Genomic DNA, 26709 nt, shown 5'->3' on the forward strand with positions numbered 1-26709 from the left:
TACTGCGAACTCAACATTCTAAAACAAGCTTTCATGACATTGCGCTCTGACATCTACGTCACAGCTCTGTGGAGTCCATTAGGAGCCACAAGGGTTCAGTTCTAAAATATCGCAAGACACTACAGTGTGGAATACCTGGGTAGTGTTGAATGTAAGTGGTATGTTGTGCCTAAACTCTCTTGTTGGGTCTTAGTATGCCCTGTGGCACAACTGAGCCATCCAAGTTAACATTACATTTCTCACCAGTAGATGCTGTTTTTAAAGTCCCAAGAGAGTGATTTAAAAACATCAAGTATGGTACCAGTATTTTCATCAAGTATGGTGCCCGTATTTTCACCAAGTATGGTACCATCATTTTCACCATGTATGGTACCCGCATTTTCATCAAGTATTGTACCAGTATTTTTATCAAGTATGATACCAGCATTTCCATCAAGTATAGTACCAGCATTTCCATCAAGTATGGTGCCAGCTTTGCCATCAAGTATGGTATCAGCATTTCCATCAAGTACGGGTACCAGTATTTTTGTCAAGTATGGTATCAGCATTTTGTCCTCAGGGAGAGTAACATTTTGGTTTAATAGATAATGCTTTCACTTTCTAGCTAAAAGAAATGCAGTATGTTACAATTTAAAAAGGACAGAATACTGTCACTTGATCTTCTCTTAGTGAAAAAAAAGAAAAGGATGGGAAGTCTTACAGGTGAACACATTTCTACCACAAATTCAAATGCTTCTGTTCTCATCACAAATTATCAGAACAAGAGCACCTTCTCACACACTTTTCTCACCATGAAAGAATTACTACAAAAGGATACACTGCCTTGTCTAATGGACATAGTTGACTAATCTATACATCAAGCAAAAATATAGCCTGGTATGTATCGTGGGCTATGTTAGCGCAGACTCTATTTCGCCTTGGTTTGAGAATGCCACCTCTGCATCTCAGCTCTCACCACGGCAGATCACTGGAGACTAGAAATGTTGGGCTTGGGTATACAGCAAATACATACAAGTCAATATATTGCTCAGTTTTATTTTCGGTCTGCATACTTTCTTTGTGTTTGCTACTACCAATTTATTTGTGATTTTTGTTACCATTTTGTTACAGATATTCTGCACTATCTTGATGTATAATAAAAGCCTATAATATATGTGTGTTGCGTCTTTGTCCAAGGAGAGACAACCAGACACCTGCTGAGTCATTAGCAGGACTGATTTTGTATTGTAACATGGGCTCCTTCGCTGGATGGCATCAGAGATGGGTCTTGGGGCACCTGTTCATATTCTTCATACCTACACAGACTGGGACAATAGAAATGCACCAGTATTGGCCAGATTGTTTTACACATATCGGGTCCTTGGCATAAGTATTGAGAGGGCATTTTGCAGGGGAAAGGTCATTGTTTTCATAAATTATTATAATTATAGTGATTATAACAATCATAGGGCTTTGACTAAGTGACTCCTGCTCTGGAGACTTGCCGTTCTCAGCAGTAATACTCTGGATGTAGTTGAGTCCACCTGGCTTGTGCAGTTTCTTAGATATAATTTTACATAATCATATCACACACACATTACAAGTAGGACATCATATTTGTTCATGCTCTGAAAGATCTTCAGATAGCTCCCCATCGACAGTAGGAAAACCGTCACCAAAGCCCTAGTCACCAGCCAGATAGACTACGTCAACACACTCTAAGCAGGAATCACCACTCAGCTTCTAAAGAGACTCCAGACTATCAAGAACTCATCTCCCAGACTTATCCTCAACCTTTGCAAATGGACCCACATCACCCCCATGCCTACAAGGCCTTCCATGACCACGGATCAGCATTCATCAACCACAACCTGCACTACCACTGACCTGCTAGGCACCTATGCTCCGCATTCCTTGTCCTCACATGCACACCCACATCTGCTGAAGCTACAGCAGAGGGTACTTCTCCTACCTCGCCATCAAAGTCTGGACCAGACTAATCCTCCACCTCTGAACATCATCCTCTCACAGAATTCAAGACCTGGCTCTTTGACTAATTGCACCAGAATCACAGCAGTTAGATACCCTCATGGGTGATTAGTCGCTCTCTACAAATCCCAATTGATTGATTGATATTGCTTTGGTAACACCACACACCCTATGTTCAGTTTATTTGTTTCTTTTCATACAACTCTCCTTACCAGGCAAGCTAGATTCTTATCTGAACCCTGGAAATTAGCAGGGAGTGCAAAACAACACACCTCCAAACCTGCACTAGCGCACACCACCTCAGCCTCATCTCTCTAAAACAAGCCAGCTCTTCTTGAATTGCACCACTTACACCATATATGTACCATATGTGCTTATCAAAACATGCAGGCAACCACTTCCCTCTCCTTTAAACCTTGAAACAAAGACACACCCATTTCCCATTCAAACCATACCGCACAAGGACAACTTTAGAAAGCATGCTAGTCATGATGCTCATGCTTAAGAGAGACTAGACATCACAACTAATGATCACTTGTACTTGTTATTTATAATAGAAATGTGGTTCTCCCTGAAATCTCTCAACTCAGTTGACATCTTAATACCAGATAGTCACTCTAATCTTCATATTGTAAACTGGATAAAAATGGAAGCAGCCTAGCTTCCACAAACAAAAAAAGCATGGATCAGTGGATTAATAGACTCTTCTTTTCCCTACTTCAAACTTATGTCAGTAACAATAAAATTATCTAATTGCAATAAAATCATCTAGTTCGACAACAGCCTCGGCTCCCAAGGACACAACCAATCTACCTAGACCTTATAAATTAACTCATATCTATGAGAGGTTACAATATTAAGACAGCGTATTTCTTGTAATTTTAACATCCTCTGAGAAGTTGAAAGAATCTGCACACTAAATGCAGTATTTCTGGGCAGAAAATTGTATGAATCACACAACATTTTCAGATCAAGGAAGGTCCCTTCTTGATCTCAAAAGTTCCCCATATTCACCAGTCTTGACTATCCTGTTGAACTCGGTTTGACCAACCTACTTGTCTTGACCATAAAAAGCTAATTGACACTCAAAAAAATCATGCCCCCTGAAATATATGTCAATACGTCCACTTTCTGAAGAATTATTAAATATGGAAATGGTGATGGGGATGCAACAAACAGTATCAGCAGCACTCTAACCCACATATCTAAGAACAATCTTCTGAGCCCATTCCAATCTGTATTTTGTCCTGAATATAGAAGTGAAACAGCAAATCTAAGAACACTGAATGATATGTTATTGATAAAGGGAATGACTACATCCTAACTTGCTTAATTTATTTACTGCCTTTGATACGATTAACCCCTTTGCCGCAAATTTCACCGCGGCGCGCGGGGGAGCGAGGTGAGCGCGGCGCTTCCGTGCTCATGATAGAACCATTGCGCCATGAGTCACGGGCTTCGTGTGCTCATGATGGCGTGGTTCTGTCATGGCCCCACCGGCTCATTAATTCACCCACACAGGTGGGGACTTAATGCCGCATGGGAGGAGTGGCAGCTGCATGACGGAACCACACCGTTATGAGCACACGCCGCCCGTGGCTCATGACGGTGTGGTTCCGTCATGAGCATGCAAGGGATTAACCTCAATATTATGTTTATCAACCGTTTTGCTAGGATGAGAAGAGACGGGTATTTAAATGGTTCTTATACTTCTTCTCTTCTACTTCTGACAGCTTTGGAAAATGGATTCATTCACATCATCTTCTCTACCTCTAAAATATGGAATACTTTGAGGAACACCCTGAGGATCAATCTTATCTGCCTCTACACTTAATATCTCCAAGTAGTTTCTAAATAAAATTCTGTTGGAATATAGGATTATTTTCTATCAAAGTAGAAATGATAACAAATTCTAGATAAGAATTTTGAGTACGTCAGCAGTCACAAGCCTGAAAAAAGTCCTGAAAACCGAATAAACAGTAGAACCAGATATTAACAATTTCAAAGTTTTAGGTAATTATAGCACCACTCGTTGTCACCTGGTCATGCTAGACTGGCTGAAAGTCACAAGTTCAGTCCAACCATGATGGAGGGCGAGCTGGATACACGGACCAGATTAGTCCCGTTGAAAATGTTCCTGTGTCAAAGTCCGGTGCAAAGAGTTCAAAACCTCAGGATTTCATGGGAGGAGCTCAGCTAATACCAGCCAAGGGTCCAGGACCAGGTGAGGCACTTCTTGGGGATCAATAATTCACTCCAGCACAGGCCAGCAGTGCTCAGGCAGGTCCAAGTATTTCCAGTAACAGGCCCTGGCAGGGCCAGATGCAGCATGCCTCCGGAGCTTGTTATGTCCCTGTAGCTCAGAACAGGAGGTCAGCTAACTGACCCTTGAACTCCCCCAGGATAGCCTAATCGTGAAGATAGCAGGTCCAATCCGCCTTCTTACAGAGCAGGTCAGGCCTCAGACGCAAGGCAGTCCACTGAGGGACAAGGCAGGCCTCACACAGAGTGCAGTCCCTTGGGGAACAAGGCAGTCATTGTTCTGTAATGTCTGTAGGTCCAGTACTGTATTGAAAAGTGTCTCAGGAAGTCCAATATTCATACCTGGTGCCATCCTTTGATGTGGGGGAAATTGTTTTGGACTACCCACACATCTGGTTCTGGAAAAATCTTCCTTCCCAAGGCTCCACGAAATGTAGGGTCACAAAATATTAGTGTTAGGTTTCTTTGTGTGTGCTGTGGAGAAACCGCTTTGAAGTGCAAGTTGGGGTGGAGACAACTCCGCCACCCAACCATCCTGCCCACACCTAGTCCCATATTGTTCACTGTCTGGGCCAATACGCATTCCTAATGAGGGAGCCATTAACAGGTCCAGGCAGCTGTAAACTCCTAGAAGGCCTTAGAAAAATGCCAACTTTCTAAAAGTGCTGTGGCAAGAAATGGACGGAATTCTGAATAAATCAAACATTCACCCCCAGTCAAGAGATCTGAGTTAAATCCATCATTCTTTTGCTCACTACCCCCACACCAGTTTTGACCCAGCCATATGCAAATCAGTCTTGACCCTGCTCCTCATGCGAACAGTCCAGCCCGAACTGCCAAGCGGGTCCTCCCTGGACCAGAGACAAGCATTCTGGGATGGCAATGGCAGGCTTGAGACATGTTTTGGAGGGTTACAATAATTGCTGCATGCTCATTGGTAGCACTTAATTTACAGGCCCTGGTTTTATGGTATACCTCTTGACAAGGGACATACAAGTAAATTATATATGCCATTGAGTATAAGCCAATTAAACCATTTTATGGGAGAGAGCACACGCACCTTAGCACTGGCTAGCAGTGGTAAAGTGTTAAGAGTCCTAAGGCCAGCAAAACCAAATTCAGCAAACAAATGTGGAGTGGAAAAGGCAAAAAATGTGGGGTGAAGCTGCAGAGATGGCCAGGCCCAACAAAAAACAAATAGATTGCTTTTTAACTTACATTACTTATATGAGGTACATCAGCCCCCAAATTTCACATCATGGCAGGCTAATTATTGTTAAGCCAACATGTGTTACACCTCCTTGAGAAACGCGCAGACCTGGGCTTTCTCAAAGCTTAGGTGTAGAATTACAAATCAGATCTTCTTAGTAGTTAGGTATGTCATGTGGAAGTTTAAGGATTCCGGTGAAATAACAGCAAAGGGTGAACTTATCCTCTAGGTACAATGGTTGTGTACATTTTTCAGGTGCAGCTCCTCTGGTCAGGTGCAGGAGCATCACCCCACTGCCTTACAGCACAGTAAAAAAGGAAAAATAAAATGATAATAACGCGCTGTTTTTATCATTTTATTTTTCCGTGCTGAGGCAATTTTGTGGGGTGTACATGAATGTTTGGCCGGCTGTCTCAGGCATTATAGCCTGGGTGGATAACATGCCCAGGCTCCCATTCCCCATCTGAACACCGAAACACAGTGCTCAGACCAATCACAACGCTGAACTACAGAGTTGCGATTGGCTTAGAGGAGCCTGGGTGCTTCCTGTTCGACCAGAAGCCAGGAAGGAGACGGAGAGGGCTGAAGAGAGGCGGTGCCCGGCCTCCTGATGGCCTGCAAGTTAGTGATGTTTTTTAAAAACATTTTTTAACCCCCCTCCCCGCTCCACTACTGTTTCCTGGGAGCAGCTGCCACAGACATTTTATAGGTTAAATCCAAGATTGTCGTCCTATGCCATCTAAATGCTGCTTGACCAGTGTTTTTTTTTCGGTGGAGTACAGATCTCTAAGGCCTCCTCATGGAGCAGTGGACCATCATGAACCATGACCCCAGAGCCAGTCATGCATGCAGCAGTGTGGCCTATCACTCATGTGCAGTTGTCTCATGAGAACAAATGCATTGGGCCGTTTTTACCGGCTACCATCTTGAAAAGTGGAAGCAATAAGTATTATTGCATGTGTGAATGCAATTTGTAAGGGGCATCACTGTAAAAGGGGAAGGCTCTTGCAACAAAGGACTGATTTGAGCACATCTTTTAATTGCTTTCTACCCTTCCATATTGCATCCTTATTTAACCTATAATTATTGCACTCAGTGTACCTTTTGGTACCTGATCTTGTCAGACTTTATGACCTTCTCTAGACTATGCTATCTTGTTGGCTATCTACTTCTACTTGCTTCATGTCTCCTCTACCTATAACCTCTTGTGTGAATTAGATGTGGAGACTGGCACTTACATCGTTTCTTCTCCTCCCTGGATCTTTACTCTCATACAAACCTCATCTGTTTACCACTGGACCCTGCTATTGATAAATGTAAATTCATCACTGTTCATCCGGACACACCTGTTGTTTTCTTTCCCCTCTGCCCAGTCAATTACCTTATTTTCTGCCTATGCTGACTCAGTGCCAGGTTCTTGTTCCACCCATCGTGTGGCGTTGTATGACTGTTGTACGGTCCATCCTTTTCTACGTGAGACACTTGTGCTATTAGCAGTCCTGTGTGACACTCTTGTGCTAGCTGTGCTGTGATGTCCCTCTGAAAGATTCTGTGCCATCCCTTCCAACCTGGTGTGAGAATTGAAGTTGTTCTCTTTCTTTCCCCTAACTGCATATTATCATCCAGGTTCAGGGTACACTGGTTATCAAATTATCTTCTTCAACTTGGAGACCTTATTCTTCTTCCATTACCAGAAAGACAATTATGTTCAACTTGGAGACCTTATTCCTCTTCCATTCCCAGAAAGACAGTCTATGAGTGAAGGGAAACCAGGCACATGTCTACAACGTCGAAACCCTCACTCATTGGCAATGATGCGTGGTCCAATAACTTGATCCCATGTTTCCATCTACAGACCAGACAGCCTTTTACAACCCCTTTGTTCTGCAAAACTTGGTACTGTAATCTCCCCTGACATAAAATCCAGGAAGAGAGGCAATTGTTGGTTTGACTGATCAAAGCTCTTACTAGTGGGGGCTCATATGATTCCAGTGGCTTCTCTCGACTTAAATCTTATTAAATGTTATCAGAAATAAAGCAACATGTATCTATAGAAATAAAGCTGATCCTATATAGGTAGATTGTAGTAAAAAAACAAAAATTCAGGCAGTCTTGCGAGCTAAATAGAGTGATTCTTGAGCATGGAAGCCAAGAAAAGGGTATCTGACTGCTCATGGACTCCATGACGAACATGAGTTTTCAATGTGATGCTGCGTCTAGAATGTCTTGATGTGGTTTCTAAAGAATGGCTTATTTTTTAGTGCATTATAATAAGCTTTAAAAACAAAAATAGAAAGATAATTTTTATCTCTGTACAGAACGTTTTGAATACTGTGTTGAGTTTTGGAAGCCATCTATAAACATAATATCACTGAATTGGAAAGGGTTAACAAATGTTCCATCAGAGGAAATAGGGCTGAGGCAGGATTAAATTGCTCAATTGTGGTATACAAAAAGGTTACAAGCAAATTATGGTATACAAAAAGGTTACAAGCATTGTGTGTAAGCACACACCTGTAGAGACATATTAGTCTGTAAAAACTGTTATATGTGTACATGCGTGATATATATTTAGAGAGGGCTTTGATTCCACCTCATGCTATTAGCTGTTAGGTGTATCATTCCATGGTTTGCAAAGCATGAGGGTCTATTTTGCATCACAAAAGTGCACTAAATCATCACTCATTACATTTTTTATCACTTAGATGCATTCTATGTAGGAAGCAATCATATTTTGCTTTATAATATTCAGTGCAACTGGCTTTTATAATGTTTAAATCAGAACTCAAATGCAAGCCAGTAGTTTTAGCAATGCTTGTTTAAACGTGCAAACAATTAATGAATACTGTGGGTCCTAGTCACAAAGGCCTTTTTCGAGTACATAAAGGATTCTCCTGTCGTACTTTATGTTATCTTACAGGCCTCTTTGAATTAGCCCTAAAACACCTAAAATGACAAAAAAGGGACTAATCAGGAATAGCCCTATACAAAAAACACAAATAGAAAGGACACTGCCCTCTTTACAGTTTTACTAATAGGGAGCTGGGCATCTCGAGGCAGATTCACCAATGCATGTAAGAGTAATTAGAAGAGTACTACAGATGCATGTTTTCACATATTCCAAAATGCTGTTGTGAAGATTCTCCATTATTTAGGAAACAATGGATGGCCCATACATGATAACTGTGATCATTATATTTTTTCATGGGCATTAAGTTTGTCTTACCTTTTCTGTATATTATTGCCAAACATTATATCAAATTTTCTATGCATCCTATTGGATTATGATCGAGTTGATGCTGCCAATCAGTGTGCAGGAAGAAGCTATACAGCTGTACTGAATATAACAGATGACATTCATAAATCCCTAGACACAAACAGATACTGCCTTTTCAACCTCCTAGACCATATATTACTTTTGGGCACTCTGAAAAAATGAATCACAGCTGATAGCTCAGTTCTGCAAAGGTTCACCTAATTTCTTTATAAAAAAATCCCAACTAATAAAAATCAGCAACTCGTTGTACGATATTTATCCCATTTCCCACAAGGCTCAGTTCCTCTCTTCGACACTCTTCAACATTTACATGGAACCGCTCACCGTAATTCTTAGACAACTCTTAGACAAGTAAACATTGCCTATTAGATTATGCTGATGACACCCAGTTCTACCTAGAAATATCATCTCTAAACGACAAACGCCAACTTAACTCCACCCTCATTAAAATACAAAATTAACTATCACACAACCACTTCAAACTCAACTAAGAAAAAACTGAGATTCCTGTTTTGTCCAACCACAGCCACTCACCGCAGGTCCAAGAATGAATAAGTAACCTTGACACCCTGAACTGCAAGCTTACTCTAGCAAACTCCACCAAATCTCTGGGGATCTCTTTGGACTCAAGTCTGAACATGAGCTCTCACATAAGGTCTACTGCAAAGGAGGCTTTTTATAGCTTAAAAACTCCAAAATCAAGTCCTTCCTAATTCCAAATGACCTAAAACCCACCACTCTAGCACGGGTTCTAGCCAGACTAAACTATGAAAATGCCACACTCACAGGAGCAGCGAAAGCCCACCTAGCCCCCATGAGAGCCACCCTTAATGCAGCAGCAAGAATGGTCACTGGAAAAAAGAAACATGATTACATCTCCCCTGCACTGAAACATATAAAGGGGCTACCAATCAAAGCACGCTGCTGCTTCAAAACTGCCCGTCTCACCTACAAAGCCTTTCACCTAGCCAAACTCACAAAAGCAGGCCAAACGAGAAATCTTAGAAGTTCCAACTGACTTATCCTCATTCTCCCCAAAAGACCTAAACAAAAAGCCCTCTCTTGTTCTTTCTCAGACAATGCCCCCAAATCTGGATCTCTTTCCCAGAACTAACCTTTCCTTCATAAACTTAAAGAAACAACTAAAAGAACTCCTCCTAAACCGGCACCATCATCCCTCCGTGAACTATAAATCGCACCATGGAAACACAACCTTGTTATATGTTCTTCTCCCGCAAGATGTGCACAACAAATTGACGCTCAACTTCACAACCATAATGTATTACTGAATGATAAAGACTAAACCCTCGAAACTGTATTTTCTATTGTACTGTGTTTGACTGATAATTGTCGTAAAGCGTTCTAATGCCCTCGGGATTTGCCAGCATTATACAAAACTCTTAAAATAAAAAAAAATAAAACTGTATATTTTGTTTCCTTTCAAAGAGGTTCTCTAGAAAAATGTATGAACTCTGTCATTTAATATTCTGCATCCTTACTATATGTTATTCTTTCAAACACATGCTGCTGGATGCTTGATAACTCTTTTACTAAACATGCCCATATGTGATTGAAAATGGCAGCATCAAACTTTTCAAAGATATCTTCAAAGTTTTTATAGCTAGTCATTCAATTCAAATTCATGTCAAGTATTTCAAATGTGTGAAACTAGTTTTCTCCCTCTTACCAATTCTCTGTACAATATTCTATGAAGATTTTGCTACATCCAACAGAACTTGTCATAATTCTGAAAACTGAGCAAGCCTTATTTATAACCTAGCATTAGATTTATAATTTTACAGATCATTTTCCCAGAATATAATTTACTATAACAACCTCCAACCACACTCCGTATTAGGCTTTACTTTACTTGGCCACATAACCCTATTTTCACTGCGAGGCAATATTGACAGCTTATAAGTCTTTGGTGTTTAAGCCTCAACCTTAGATCCATTGACTCGCTGCAGCTCCTCTATTCTTGACTTTCACAAGAAGCTGAAGACCTGGCTTTTCGAGTATGCTCCCAGGGCTGGCCTCACACACCTACTACGGTGCCTCTGGACCCCTCACTGAAAACACTGATAACATAACAACTGTAGTCAGTCATTATATGTTGTGTAATTGAGTGTAAGACTTAAATGTTTCAGGCACTGTACACACAAACTCTGGGAATATGACTTTTTCAGCTTTTTTCAACGATTTTAGCATTGATAAATAATAAAAACTTCACACGCGATTAATATGAAAGTGTATAGATCAATTTTTGCAGAAAGGTACAATAATTCAAAAAATTAAATAAGGATTTTAAAGCTAAGAGTGAACCTAATGCATCCCTCTTTTGCAGCCTTAGCCCCTTCATTTACATGGCACCAGCATATCCTTTTAAATTTATGTTTGGTGTTGGTAATAGAACTGTAAATGTATAACTCAACATTTCACAGACACTGTACTCTTCTTTTTAAAATCCATTATAAATTAACATATGAAAATTATAACATTGCACACTCATTGGCTGCAAGCTTCGCTATCGGAAATAGAACTTGCTGTCGCTCTACTTAAAAGAGGCCTACAGAAATAAGTATTCATTCTGCTATGAATAAGATGCCTACATAGAAAAGATAAAATATGGCTAAACAAGTAATTATTTGGATTCAGTGAAGTTTGGAAAATGCTTTGTAATGAAAGTATTTCATAATAATTTATACTACATATCAAGCAAAGGTAAAAAAGAAACACACAATGAAATAAAATGCAGAGATGTATTTTCATTTCTGCCATACAAAACATTAACACACCTTTGTGCAAAACATTTGAAAATCAACTCAGACTACACAATATTGTCAAATGAACAAACTGCTTTCATTTTCTGAACACAAAAGTACTATTTTAATACAAAAATGGAAACTGTGAATTGTAATAATCACAGGGTTGTTTGCATATCCTTAAAAGTGGTTTCAAAATGAACGTTCTCAATTGATTATACTTGACGTTTCAGTAACTGTTTATACAAATTCTTAGAATAATATGTAGTTTAATAATAAAATAGTTTTTTTATTGCTTTGACTTTTTATGACATATTGCCTGATTGCTTTTTCTGGAGGATGTTTTAAACCGCAGATTAATGTTAAGAGCTGAAATAGAAATGTCAGTTAGTTAAAAATGATATATTGACCTAAAAACAATAAATAATATTGGGAAAATGATTGTCATTTAAAAATGCGGGCTATAGAGTTTTCATTAAACAGTTGCATAGCAACAAAATATACACATATTCTAATTTCCCCTCTCCTACACAAATCAAGAGCTGGGACCTTTTAAGTGTTGAATAATAATTGACAAATGGAATGAAATAATCTAGATATGATTTTCTTTTAAGAACCATATATTTAATCTCAACTTTTTAGCAGGATAGGCCCTACTAGTTTGGTCAAACGTAATATAGAATATACAAAACAATCTTAGACACCACATGACTGTATGGTGGGGCCTATTCACAAAAAATAGTAAAACTGCACTTGGATTTTTAAATGTACATCCAAGTGTAGTTTTACTACTTTTTGGAATTAGCGATTTCCAATTGGAATTCGCATTGAAAGTTGCATCTGGCACAGGTTTTGGTGCAGATTCCTTGTGAAATTAAAGGATTTCCAAGTTTGGAACTCATTCTCCCTCTAGTCTACAAAGTTTTATGTGAGTATTCGATTTTTTGTTTCTTTCTTCTCTGCAGGGAAAATTGTTTTATACATTGAGACATATTTTCTGGTAAATCCCCACCACCAGATTTTAGGATGAGCTATTCTACTTCCCACCCAGAAAAGGGATTTATGCCAGCACATAGCTGGAGTAAAATCTAATCATTTGAAGGCTGTGAGTAATTTGTGAAAATTCAAAAACCTACTTGGATGTGTGCATTCACAAACTTCCAAATCTAACCATGCTATGGAATGCCCAGGACATCCTCAATTCCACCACCTCGAGTGCGATTTATGGGTGTGGAAATCTCTACACTTGTGGCTGAGTTCTCTACACCTATAAAAGGGTTTATTCCTAATTGCAAATCCCTTTGTGAATTGTTGGCAGGCGGAAGTAAGATAAATGTAGTCATAAACGTATGTTTCTGGCCAATATTTACCTTTGTGACTATGCCCTCTTTATGATCAGTGGATGGAAAAATATCATGAATTGCAGCACTCAGAATGCTTTACCTGATCTCTTATTTTGAGCAAGAATCAATTGTTAAATCTTCTTTGGAATTGACAACGTTTTCTCTTTGAAATTTACGTCACCTGGCGTTTGAAATAAATGTGGAAAATGAATTGCTGCTGCAGCAGAAAGCAGAAATGAGTGAAAAGACAAAGGGTTTGGAAACTGTAAACAAGACAGCCTGTCCAGAGCTGTATTTGGTCGACAAATTCAATAAAGCAGAAGTAACATCAAGTATTTTAATGGCAATGCATTCTACATGCACTTATTTACCATTAAATAATAATCATGAAATGTCCTTCTTCACTGATTGAAAATCTTTGCTTGTGTTCCCAAAGTTGAGTTACCTACAACATTGTATATGTTGAGTGCTCATATTACATTGTTCATTTTTCATGGCTGTAGTATTCATGTGCCTCCTGTTAATAAGTACACAGTTGCACTTCACAAAAGATACTTTCTTGGAAATATCACTTTATCAGCAGACAAATCTTACTTTAATAAAATATTTGCATATAAATCTATAGGTCTTCCTAGTTTTTGCAGTATGTTGTATTTATAAAAAATTCAAGCGCTCACACCTCGGCCGAAATCACTGATTCATTATGTCCATGGCTGTTTGAGTCCCCTAGTAGCGATGACTGCTTTGAGTCTGATTTATATGCCTTTTGAGTTTTATTTCCATAGACACCTGCACCAGTCCCACTCGGATGACCCTGCATTGACATATGAGAGAGTAAAGGAATGTTTGCTTCCTGATTGGATCCAGATGAAGGCAAGCTGGTTACATGGCCAGTGCTTGTTGATCCACTTGCACTGCTTGGCGAGCGGCTTTTGGGTGGGGGACAGTGCTGAATTATTCTTGGTGGCCCCTGTGGCTGGAAGTGAGTAGCTGGAAAAGCTGCATATCCCGGAGGTATGGGATATCCATTTATTGGAATAAAGCGCTGATTTTGAGACATTGGTGGCCCAATAAAACCAGCAATTTGACCCTGTGCCAAACCCTGGGTGGTGAACAAGAAATTTGGGTACCGTTGATTACTTAAGTTGCTAACCGGGCTTGCGCTGAGTGAAGTAGTTTGAGTAGTGGCATTTCCACCAGAGGGTGTAGTTGAACTAGTGTGACTTGAAAGTCCTTCCCAGGACCGTAGTCTTGCATGGATTTCTTTAAATCTTGGTCTCCTCGGTGGAATCTCATGCCAGCACTCTGTCATCAAGCTGTACATTCTGGGAGGGCAGTCTTCTGAACATGGCAACAGTTGTCGCTTCCTAATCATTTCTATGACTTCTTGGTTACTAAAGCCATAATAGGGTTGAAGACCAAAGCTGAAAATTTCCCATAAAACCACTCCAAATGACCAGATATCTGAATCAGAAGAAAAGTTTCCATACATAATTGCCTCTAGAGGCATCCACCGAATTGGTAAAAGAGATTTATTCTGAACTCTGTAATAGTCCGATGAATAAATTTCTCTAGATAATCCAAGGTCTGAAATTTTCACATGGAGTTGCTCTCCAACTAATATGTTACGAGCAGCAAGATCTTTATGGACAAAGTAATGGCTCGAAAGGTATTCCATTCCAGCAGCTATTTGAATTGCTATATGCAAGAAATCACCATGATCCAGACTGGATTTTACAGTGCCGTCTTCATCGCTGCTGCAGCCTACATCAGAGTGGGGTGATCGCATAATCAGGAACTCATGAAGGTCACCTTGGTTCATGTATTCAAAAAGCATACATACTGGCTGCTCTTGAGTGACAACACCAAGAAGACAAACAATGTTAGGCTGATGCAGTTCTGCCATCAGTGATGCTTCTTGCTGAAATTCTGCCCATTGTTGATGATTATTAAAGTCTTTCAATGTCTTTATAGCAACAAGTTGAGCATGATCCATGCCAGGGAGATACAGATGACCCTTGTAAATTTTTCCAAAAGCACATTCTCCTAGTTCCTCCATGAACCGTACAGCAGAAAGCGGGAGTTCTTTTGCTTTTACCTGTCGAACATAAGAAAACAATATCAGTTTTGTATTCAGTTCTGCATAATGTTCAGATACCAATCAAACATAAAACATATGTTGATAATGTAAGTTAGATGTATCTATGGATCTTTACAAGATAAAAATGACAAGGGTTCAGGCACTCGCTGTAAGACTTATACACACAATACAAGATATGTGCTAAAATCACTGCCCCCTGAATCATCAATATCGCGGTTGTGGTCATCACTATTATGAAGAAGAAAGATCAAAGAAGAAAAAGATGTATTATTTGATTATTTAAAAGTATTAGAAAAAATAGTAATTGTGCAAACAAGTGAGTGCAGTATATGCAATACTTTTTAGAGTCAAATTTACCTTAAACAGTTACAATATTTCTCGACCGCCATCATAAATTTAACAAATCTGCATTTCAGTTGAAGATGTGCCCCACTTCAGGAGTGAATATCCACTGGAAGAAAGTTTTAGGAGGGTGCCTATTGTCTAGTATAGGTGTGGACAGGCGCTAAAAATGTGCAGGATTGATTTCATATGGTAGCCACATAGCCTACGTCTTTTATCTGTGCCTTTCATAACCCACAGAGGGGCTTGGTCTTTACAAAGAAATATGCCAAAGCAATACTGGATTAATTCAATTTTTGTATTTAGCGAAAATGGCTGCCAAAGATATTCTTTCTCAAGACTGCTGGCATAGGAGTTAATTACTGACAAGGACTGTGAGCATTTTCTGAGAGCACTCTTATCCATCGTCCATGATACAATTCGTACAGTTTTGTTTGCTTTCTTTTTTTTAAAAGCTAAGGTTTATACTTTCAGCCCATGCTTCTTCTAAGTCAATTATTATTTTTGAGGACCGTAAAAGTTCAAACCATGGGTTTTTAGAGGATGAATTCTTAGAAGGAATTTTTTTCGATATTTGATAAAAAATCTGAAAAGTCGTGGGTTTTGCTTCAAGGCTCATAATCCCGATTTGACCTTGTTCCTCGATATTGTCAGGGAACTCTTTAGTGACTTGCAGTATCCTTATAATGTACAGCAATTCATACTTTCAAGTTGTGTAATGGGCTGCGAGCCTAGTTTTCGGAATACAGTCACAACGCTCACATACCTATAAACCTTAGCTACTAAATGAGCCTTATCTCTCAAACCATCTGGAGCGGAGATACAGGTGCTTTTGTGCACCATTGCCCCCATACCCCAGCTCAGGATCAGTATGAAACGGGAAACAAACTTTACAACGCATGTGATACATCGCGTGCCCTTACAACGTAAGTCGTTACAATGACGCGTTGCTACATCACATGCCATTACAATGCAAATTGTTACAACGAACTGCTGTAGGGGGCAGAAGGTGTTGGATTTGTTGGATTTTCAATCCAACACCTTTCCTACTGTTGTACACACTGGAGTTGGAATAGTAAATTATACTATTCCAAACTCCAGCGCCCCCCCAATGCAAGTTGTTCTTACAACTTGCATTGTAATGGCAGGCGATGTAACAATGCGTTTCTGTAATGATTTGCGTTGTGATGGCCTGCGTAGAAAACATGCGTTGGAACAAGTGCTATTCGTATGAAACAGAAGAGCATGCATTTTGGAGCACAACAATTGCAAGGGCATAATATTTGCATCATGTCGCATTGCAGCTGTCGCCTCTATGCTTTCCTTTCACATGCTTAAGTTTTCAAGCTACTTATTCTTTCAACTCAAATTGTTGCATTTCCTGTCCCCTTTATGAGATGTAACAAAATCTAAATGGGGCGGACTTGACATACACTGTTTTTTGGGGAAATACCAGGCAAGTGCAAAACTGTAACACAAACCTGCTCATGAGAGACATGACTAAGTTATCCTCTGCTAATCACTATATTTCTGTCCAGACATCAAAAGCTTGCTACATACTTTTTTGGTGGAAAACTGGGATGCAGTGTGCATTCGAACTATTAATGATGTCTCGGCTAGAAATCCTTTGAAGCTACATGTCTATATGAAATTTAAACAAACTACGGGATAAGGATTACTTAAAGAATGATAGGCTTGCTATTTTGTTTGGTATGATTTAAACGCAATGGTAATAAATATCGCAATTTTTATGTTAAGTTATGTTAGCAAGATTATAAAGTGCATAGCTGCTACAAAATAGAGCGTACAGGTGCTGGGATCCTATGTAAAAAAGCTCTAACCTAGAAGTGTTTGGCAGGTTAAAAAAACCCGGTTTTTAGGTGTTTCATGAAGACTCCTTCAGTTGGAGATTTACACAGTTGGATAAGCACATTAAGCCATTGCTTAGGAGCGAGATATCTGAATTTCTTTCACTTTATATAGACAGTAGTAGTCAGCCTTCTGTCAGCTTCTAAGGTGTACAGGCCTTAAATGCCTTCCTCTTTACCGTTCAGATGGGCAGAGCAGCATTTTTGCACACCTTGCAGGATGAGTTTTTGAAGATTAGAATTGCTTATACCACCTCTTCAGAGCCCTGGCTGAGTGGTAAGCACCCACATAGCATTTTGTCGATTACTAAGTGGTAGATGTGATGGTAACTTCTTAGTTATATATGTTAGTTTGAATTCTCTTTACTGTGTTCCGTTTTGGAATGTTTGTTTCAGAACCAAGGGTGAGATCACCTGACGAGTTTCTAGGTGTCTGTTACTAGACGCCTTTGTTGCCATGATGTGTTACATTTGTACTCTTCAATAAAACATAAAAAGATATGAACCCTCATATGTACCACCTAATACTAAGGACAAAAGGACATCTCAATAAATATTCTAACTCTGATAGAATGCTGCGCTTAAGTGTTTCATCCTCAAAGGTTGCTGCTTTCAACAGTGACAACTCAGGCATTGAGGGAGAAGTTAACTCAATAGATTATCAAGATAATACAGCAAAACAAACTGATGAACTTTTCCTCACGTCTAGCTAAGGGTGATTGATAAAGGAGAACCCGACATCCTAATCACCTTTGATGACCAGAATAATTGCTCAGTCTCTAAAGGCAGTTGATTAGGAGTTGTGTTTTACTTGCTAAACTGCTGACTGGAAACCCGGGAACCTAGTTTCTAATTTCAGCTCCCGCCCTTTGCTGAAAATCATGTGATTCTGGGCAAATCACTCAATCTCACAGTGCCATGAAATGTAATGCAGTATAGCCTTATTGGTGCGGAGGTCTATACCAGTATTTAAAGGCCTTAAACCCAAGTTATAGGCTCAAGGAGCAGGCGAGGGCCTATAATGAGGGAGAGGGCCTTCAACATCAGGAATAGCCCGAGGGGGAAGGACTATAAGGCTAGTAGACAATTCCACCCACTAAGAGTGAAATATTCTGAGTTTAAAAGGGAGAAACATTCAGACAAATATTGGAAGGTTCGAGCAAAATGTATACCAGCCATTAATAGCTCAAACCTACTTTATTGTTTTCAATGTTGCCAGGTTAAAAAAGCCCGGTTTTAAGATGTTTCATGAAGACTCCTTCAGTTGGAGATTTACACAGTTGGATAAGCACATTGAGCCATTGCTTAGGAGCAAGATACCTGAATTTCTTTCACTTTATATAGACGGTAGTAGTCATCCTTGTATCAGCTTCTAAGGTGTACAGGCCTTAAACCCTTGCATGCTGATGACGGCCCCCATCCGTCATGCACTACGGCGCTCGTGTGCTGATGACGGCTGGGGGCCGTCATAAACCCGCCCACTCGCGATTTTGCCGCACAGGCGCAGAATCGCGGCAGTTCAGATGGGCAGAGCAGAATTTTTGCACACCTTGCAGGATGAGTTTTTGAAGATTATAATTGCTTATACCACCTCTTCAGAGCCCTGGCTAAGTGTTTCCCATGACATTCTGCTAGGCAGACTACACGATATAGGGGTCAGGGGGTCGGCCTTGGCCTGATTCCGGTCCTTTTTGGAAGGCAGAACTTTTCAAGTTGTGGTGCCACCTTACCATTCACAGATGCATGCTATCAATCATGGGGTCCCACAGGGCTCTATATTGAGCCCTGTGATTTTTAATATCTATTTCAAACCCCTAGCTTTGTTAGCAAAAAGTAGAGGGTTGTCATTGGTCTCTTAAGTTGATGACACCCAGCTAGTTATCGTCTTCTCAAAAAAGTGTAAAGATAATCTTTTTAAATTGAAAGAGGACCTTTTAGTAATTTCTGACTGGATGACAGCAAATTGCTTACAGCTTAATGCTGCCAAGTCAGAAATTCTCGTGATGGGGAGAGACAGTGCTCTCTGGTCTGAACAGTGGTGGCCTGACAAATTAAAACCTGCATCTCTGCCAAAAAAAGGCAGTAAAGAACTTAGGCTTTTGGATAGACAGTGCTCTTTCTTTCTACACACAATTCAAGGCCTTAGCTGGACCATGTCTTGGTCTCCTAAGAGGGCTGAAACCTTTACTAGGCTACTTTGCAACAAAAGCCCATCAAACTATTCTTCAGGCTACAATCTCAGCGAGGTTTGGACTATGGTAACTCCCTCTATTTAGGTGCCAATAAATCTTGTATTTCTCGCCTCCAAAGAATCCAGAATGTTGGAGCTTGCGCCCTGCTAGCACTTCCTAAATCTTTCTTGGTTTCGAATGTTCTGCCCAAACTCCATTGGCTGCCGATAGCTAAAAGAATTCAATTTAAGTCTTTGTGTGTAGCCCACAAAATTCCGACACAACAAGGCCCGCCGATTTTAGCAGATTTGCTAATTCAAGACGTGCCAAATCGTCCTCTGCTAACTCTGGTTCGGTTTGTACACCCCCCTCTCTCCCCCCCCCCCCCGATTTCAAAGAGCTAGAGCAGGTGGCCGCTCTTTTAAGGTCCAGGCGGCCCACCTATGGAAATCCCTCCCTATCTCAATTAGAGGACTTCAGAACCATTTGGCTTTTCGAAAGGCTAAAAAGACCTGGCTCTTTCCAGCGTAATGTGTTTCTCTCTGCTGGAGTGGTCTATTGGCACTTTTTCTTAGGTAGCCCTGGGACGCCCCGTCACTGGGGCAGCTATGCGCTTTACAAATTCGAAAATAAATAAATAAATGTTGCTCTCAACATTCCAATGTTCTAATATGAGCTTATAGTCTGAGGAAAAAGGGCTATAAGGCTATTATAACATTCCACCCACTAAGGGTAGAATGTTCTAAATTAAGAAGGGAGAAACATGGAGAAAAACATTGGAATGTTGAAGCTCTGGGCTTGTACCGACTATTATAAGCTTTGAGCTACTCCATTCCAATGTTCTAATTGAGACTATGTGTAACGTAACTGTAAAGTGTAAATCTGCACTAAATGTACAGTGCTATGGTGCTATTCAGCTAGGATTGTGCTACATGAATGTCAATACATACGGGTAAGGTAGTGGATTTTTTCCCTGGGGTTACTGAAGGGTTGCCATCCTTTCTTTGTAAAAACCTTTACTGAGTAGCACTCTGCTTATGTGTATCAGCAACCTACCCATTGTTAAAGACTTCATTAGGATAGTGGGATGCTGAAACTTCTGAACTATTTGGATTGTAATAACTACCATAGATATTTTAACTAAATGTCTTCCCGGTCGCAGTATGTAGATGGTGCTTGAAGTAGTGGACATGTGGATTAGGGATGTGAGTAAAAAATTATAATGTGCAGCCTCCGCTACTAATCTGCCATTCTAAATAAAGTTGACAACCACCCAGCAGTAAGAGTTCCAGAAGAATTGACTAGGTCTCAGACTAGGTACTCAACTTATTCTCATTCTGTCTGGTATTACAAAGCCATCCCTATCCCTCTCAATCTTCTAATATCATCTACTGTGTTCCACGGCGTTGACTGCTTTCACTGGTCATGATTCAATGATTCTATATCATTTGTGTGCTGAGCTTGGTAAGTCATTGGTGTGCTGATGATACACAAATGTATCATTAGGCGTCAATGGGTCCAAGCTGGCTTCATCTCACACTTCTAAAAAGGAGGTAATCCTCTTTCACAATAACAGTTGCAAAAGGCCAGATTCTCCACTGGCAAGTTGCTTATCTTTTAGCAAATCAAATGTGTTCCAAGGCGATGTCAGGAATTAATGGGTGTGGGGTATTGCAACTCTCATTATAAGGATCTATACAAATGTGGCCAAGGAAAGGAAGTCTGTGTCATTTAGGGACTGAGAAGATACCATAATTGGTCTTGGACCTTTAACCCCTTCCACGCTCATGACGAGCTGGGCTCGTCATGCAGTAGCCTCCTCGCACGCTCATGACGAGCCCAGCTCGTCATAAACCAATGAGGATCACGAAATCCCAGCACAGCAGGGGAATTCCCATAGCATCCAAGAGGTTAAAGACTTAATTGGCTTCCTAATGAAGTTAGAATGTAATTAAATGTGCATTTTCCCCGCCCGCAGTATCTAAACCAAAGAATACCAAAGTGCAATCCTACCACATATCTACTGTTGGATGTTCAATGCATCCTTATTCTTTATCCCCTCAGGTTGATTGCAAAAGGAAGACCACTTTTTAAATGCCAATGAAATGTGCATCAGAAATAATCTGAATGTTCCCTCTAATTTGGCCTTGATTGTGGGTGCCTACTAACTTCCAATGGGAATATTCTTCTTGTTAGAGGGACACTGCTCGTAATTTCTGTTAGCTCTACTCCTTTGGAACTGTTGGTGCCCCAGGTATTAGTAACCCCAAGGAGAGCAGAGTTACTGAGATGGACACCAGGGCACTCATAATAAGGTCCTAAGAATAATGATTAGTGCCTAGGGATGATTTGACTAGTTAAGGCTGTTTCATAAATACTTTCAACCATTCAATATCTCTGCAACCACTGCGAATGCCTATATTTTCTTTTGCACTTCCCAATTGGCTTATGACAGACTCAGTAATTCACACCTCTGGTGTTGGATAGTGTAGTGAATCTGTGAGGTAGCTAGGGTTACTAAATAGCAGTTCTGTACTGCATGTTACGATAGGTAGCTTGTGCTTTACAAGCAGAAGAACCTACTGGTGTAGCGCAAGGCTCTACTGCATGCTTCACAGACTGCAATTCCACCGAGTTGTATCTTAGGGTCTTATTTAGATCTTGGCGGATGGAACACTGTGTCACAAACATGACGTATATCTCTTCCGCCATATTACAATCTCCATAGGATATAATGGGATCGTATTACAGCAGACGGGATATTCGTCATGTTTGTGACGGAGTATTCCCCTACTCCATGATCTAAATCAGCGCCTTAGTGTAAACGGGTGCTGTTGGGCTAGTTGCTATTGCTGTTGAGACCAGGGAAAGGTTCTCAGAACTATCTCTCCCTTTTACTAGTCTTGCTTTAGGCAGTTTTCGAGGTGACCACCCATAGGTTTTCCGGTGACCTGCCCCACAGAAGGGGTAGACAGAAGACACGGCCCACCCACAGAGAGGGGGGCTATGAGTTTCTCAAAAATAGCAACAACCTTCAAAACATTTTGATTGAACAAATGGATTAATATTAAACGAGTGCTCCGAAAATTGATGATGCACTGGTACACCTTTGCCAAGGGTATGGGCAACAGTATTTACCCCTTAACTAGCCAGTCACCATGTCCCAGGCGTGAGGGTGATGTGCAGCTATTCTTGAGGAACCCCACGAAGAGACCTGAGCGCACTTCAGTTTGCTACTTTTAGACTGTATAGACAGTGCACATGACTCATCTAGTCCTTTCTCAATGTTCGGAAAAAAGCAATTAACAATACATTAAGGCTTTTAACTCATTTACAGCGCTTGGAGAGAGTCCACTATTTCGTTGAAGAGCAGATGGTTTACATTACACATACACTTTTAAGCAAACGTGCGTAAAGCTGCAATATTGGGACGTGTATTCTGGTAATAAAAGCAAAATGACCTGGTTTTAACCTCAAGCAGAGTTTGCCTCCTTGAACCGACTCAGAAGGAGTCCTGTTAAAGAAGATGAAGTCAGAAGCGTCTGGTACCAGAGGCTCATTTACGGGAAGTGGTCATCAGTCTGTTTTCGTTTTGTTTGACAGGTATGTGTCATGCAGCTATGTCCACAAAGCACAGAAGTGCAAAGTACATGCCATCTTAAGGCTAAAATAAACGGACAACAATGGAAAATTAAAATAATAAATCTCACTGTGCCTATCTCTTCATCAGTCGCTCGCATTAGTAGGATTGGGCCTATTACATTATTTACCTTAACTGTGAAAAACGCTTTTTAGCTTACAGAATTAATAAAAACATTATGCAAGATAAACACAGATTTCATTGGCTCCAAAGATGGTTTTCTTGTTGTTAAGATTTCGCTTTGATTGGCAAAGTCTTTGTGTCTGTGAACGAGCTAAATGGTTTGGTCTCAAAGAAGAAAACCCAGCCATTTAAGATATGAACCGAAGGATCTGAAGCTGTGTCATGAGTGCATTCTAGGCCTTCACGCAAACCCAGAAGGGAGCAGCGTGTCGCTGTAGAAGGACTCGCGCTGTCATTAAGAGAAAGCACACAATCGCACTAGCATTAATAGAAAGCGCACAATCGCAAAAGCATTGAGAGAAAGTGCACAATCACATTAGCATTGAGAGAAAGCGCACAATCGCACTAGCATTGAGAGAAAGCGCACAATCGCACTAGCATTGAGACAAAGTGCACAATGACACTAGCATTGACAGAAAGCACACAATCACACTAGCATTGATAGAAAGCGCACAATCACACTAGCATTGAGAGAAAGCGCACAATCGCACTAGTATTGACAGAAAGCGCACAATCACACTAGCATTGAGAGAAAGCGCACAATCGCACTAGCATTGAGAGAAAACACACAATCGTACAGCATTAAGAGAAAGCGCACAATCGCACTAGCATTGAGAGAAAGCGCACAATTGCACTAGCATTGCTAGGAAGCGCACAATCGCCATAGAATTGAGAGAAAGCGCACAACCACACTAGCATTGAGAGAAAGCACACAATCGGACTAGCATTGAGGAAAAGTGCACAATCGCTCTAGCATTGAGAGAAAGCGCACAATCGCACTAGCATTGTGAGAAAGCGCACAATCGCACTAGCATTGAGAGAAAGCGGACAATCGCACTAGCATTGAGAGAAAACACACAATCGGACAGCATTGAGAGAAAGCGCACAATCGCACTAGCATTGAGAGAAAGCGCACAATCGCACTAGCATTGAGAGAGAGAAAGCGCACAATCGCACTAGCATTCAGAGAGAGAAAGCGCACAGTTGCACTAGCATTGAGAGAAAGCGCACAGTTGCACTAGCATTGAGAGAAAGTTCACAGTTGCCCTAGCATTGAGAGAAATCGCACAGTCGGACAGCATTGAGAGAAAGCGCACAATCGCACTAGCATTGAGAGAAAACACACAATCGAACAGCATTGAGAGAAAGCGCACAATCGCACTAGCATTGAGAGAAAGCGCACAATCGCACTAGAATTGAGCGAGAAAGCGCACAATCGCACTAGCATTGAGAGAGAGAAAGCGCACAATCGCACTAGCATTGAGAGAAAGCGCACAATCGCACTAGCATTGAGAGAAAGCGCACAATCGCACTAGCATTGAGAGAGAGAAAGCGCATAATCGCACTAGCATTGAGAGAAAGCGCACAATCACACTAGCATTGAGAGAAAGCGCACAATTGGACTAGCATTGAGAGAAAGCGCACATTCGGACTAGCATTGAGAGAAAGTGCACAGTTGCACTAGCATTGAGAGAAAGCGCACAGTTGCACTAGCATTGAGAGAAATTGCACAGTCGGACAGCATTGAGAGAAAGCGCACAATCGCACTAGCATTGAGAGAAAACACACAATCGAACAGCATTGAGAGAAAGCGCACAATCGCACTAGCATTGAGAGAAAGCGCACAATTGGACTAGCATTGAGAGAAAGCGCACAATCGGACTAGCATTGAGCGAAAGTGCACAGTTGCACTAGCATTGAGAGAAAGTGCACAGTTGCACTCGCATTGAGAGAAATCGCACAGTCGGACAGCATTGAGAGAAAACACACAATCGAACAGCATTGAGAGAAAGCGCACAATCGCACTAGCATTGAGAGAAAACACACAATCGAACAGCATTGAGAGAAAGCGCACAATCGCACTAGCATTGAGAGAAAACACACAATCGGACAGCATTGAGAGAAAGCGCACAATCGCACTAGCATTGAGAGAAAGCGCACAATTGCACTAGCATTGCTAGGAAGCGCACAATCGCCATAGAATTGAGAGAAAGCGCACAATCGCACTAGCATTGAGAGAAAGCACACAATCGGACTAGCATTGAGGAAAAATGCACAATCGCTCTAGCATTGAGAGAAAGCGCACAATCGCACTAGCATTGTGAGAAAGCGCACAATCGCACTAGCATTGAGAGAAAGCGCACAATCGCACTAGCATTGAGAGAAAACACACAATCGGACAGCATTGAGAGAAAGCGCACAATCGCACTAGCATTGAAAGAAAGCGCACAATCGCACTAGCATTGAGAGAGAGAAAGCGCACAATCGCACTAGCATTCAGAGAGAGAAAGCGCACAGTTGCACTAGCATTGAGAGAAAGCGCACAGTTGCACTAGCATTGAGAGAAAGTGCACAGTTGCCCTAGCATTGAGAGAAATCGCACAGTCGGACAGCATTGAGAGAAAGCGCACAATCGCACTAGCATTGAGAGAAAGCGCACAATCGCACTAGCATTGAGAGAGGAAGTGCACAATCGCACTAGCATTGAGAGAGAGAAAGCGCACAATCGCACTAGCATTGAGAGAAAGTGCACAATCGCACTAGCATTGAGAGAAAGCGCACAATCGCACTAGCATTGAGAGAAAACACACAATCGAACAGCATTGAGAGAAAGCGCACAATCGCACTAGCATTGAGAGAAAGCGCACAATTGGACTAGCATTGAGAGAAAGCGCACATTCGGACTAGCATTGAGAGAAAGCGCACAGTTGCACTAGCATTGAGAGAAATCGCACAGTCGGACAGCATTGAGAGAAAGCGCACAATCGCACTAGCATTGAGAGAAAACACACAATCGAACAGCATTGAGAGAAAGCACACAATCGCACTAGCATTAAGAGAAAGCGCACAATCGCACTAGCATTGAGAGAGAGAAAGCGCACAATCGCACTAGCATTGAGAGAGAGAAAGCGCACAATCGCACTAGCATTGAGAGAAAGCGCACAATCGCACTAGCATTGAGAGAAAGCACACAATCGCACTAGCATTGACAGAAAGCGCACAATCGCACTAGCATTGAGAGAGAGAAAGCGCACAATCGCACTAGCATTGAGAGAAAACGCACAATCACACTAGCATTGAGAGAAAGCGCACAATTGGACTAGCAATGAGAGAAAGCGCACAATCGGACTAGCATTGAGAGAAAGCGCACAGTTGCACTAGCATTGAGAGAAAGCGCACAGTTGCACTAGCATTGAGAGAAATCGCACAGTCGGACAGCATTGAGAGAAAGCGCACAATCGGACTAGCATTGAGAGAAAGCGCACAGTTGCATTAGCATTGAGAGAAAGCGCACAATCGGACTAGCATTGAGAGAAAGCGCACAATCGGACTAGCATTGAGAGAAAGAGCACAATCGCATCAGCATTGGTTGCCTCGTACACAGTAACTTAGTGGGGTGCATCACGTTAACGTACACACTCATGCACGACATCGCTGTGCACCCATTTGTATGCAGCTGCATTGTCTAAAACACACACAGTTAACAAAGAATATCTCTGCGTTTGTATTTGAAAACAGAGAAACAACCACGTCTCGATGTTTTTCGGCTGTGCTACTTTGCAGGTTTACTGAATATTTGCA

The 26709-nt window shown here is 41.1% G+C and overlaps 1 protein-coding gene across 1 annotated transcript in view; it reads right to left on the reverse strand.

The window, feature by feature from the left end:
* Positions 1–11462: 11462 nt before the first annotated feature.
* Positions 11463–26709, reverse strand: part of ROR1 (receptor tyrosine kinase like orphan receptor 1) — a 715144-nt gene continuing 699897 nt past the window's right edge. The window contains exon 9 of the mRNA XM_078669199.1: positions 11463–14920. Within this exon, the coding sequence (XP_078525325.1) occupies positions 13496–14920 (1425 nt within the window). The 3' untranslated portion in view covers positions 11463–13495. The remainder of the gene's footprint in view (positions 14921–26709) is intronic.

The sequence above is a fragment of the Lissotriton helveticus genome, chromosome 1_2 (assembly GCF_964261635.1).
Source record: "Lissotriton helveticus chromosome 1_2, aLisHel1.1, whole genome shotgun sequence".
In the NCBI taxonomy this organism is placed as follows: domain Eukaryota; kingdom Metazoa; phylum Chordata; class Amphibia; order Caudata; family Salamandridae; genus Lissotriton; species Lissotriton helveticus.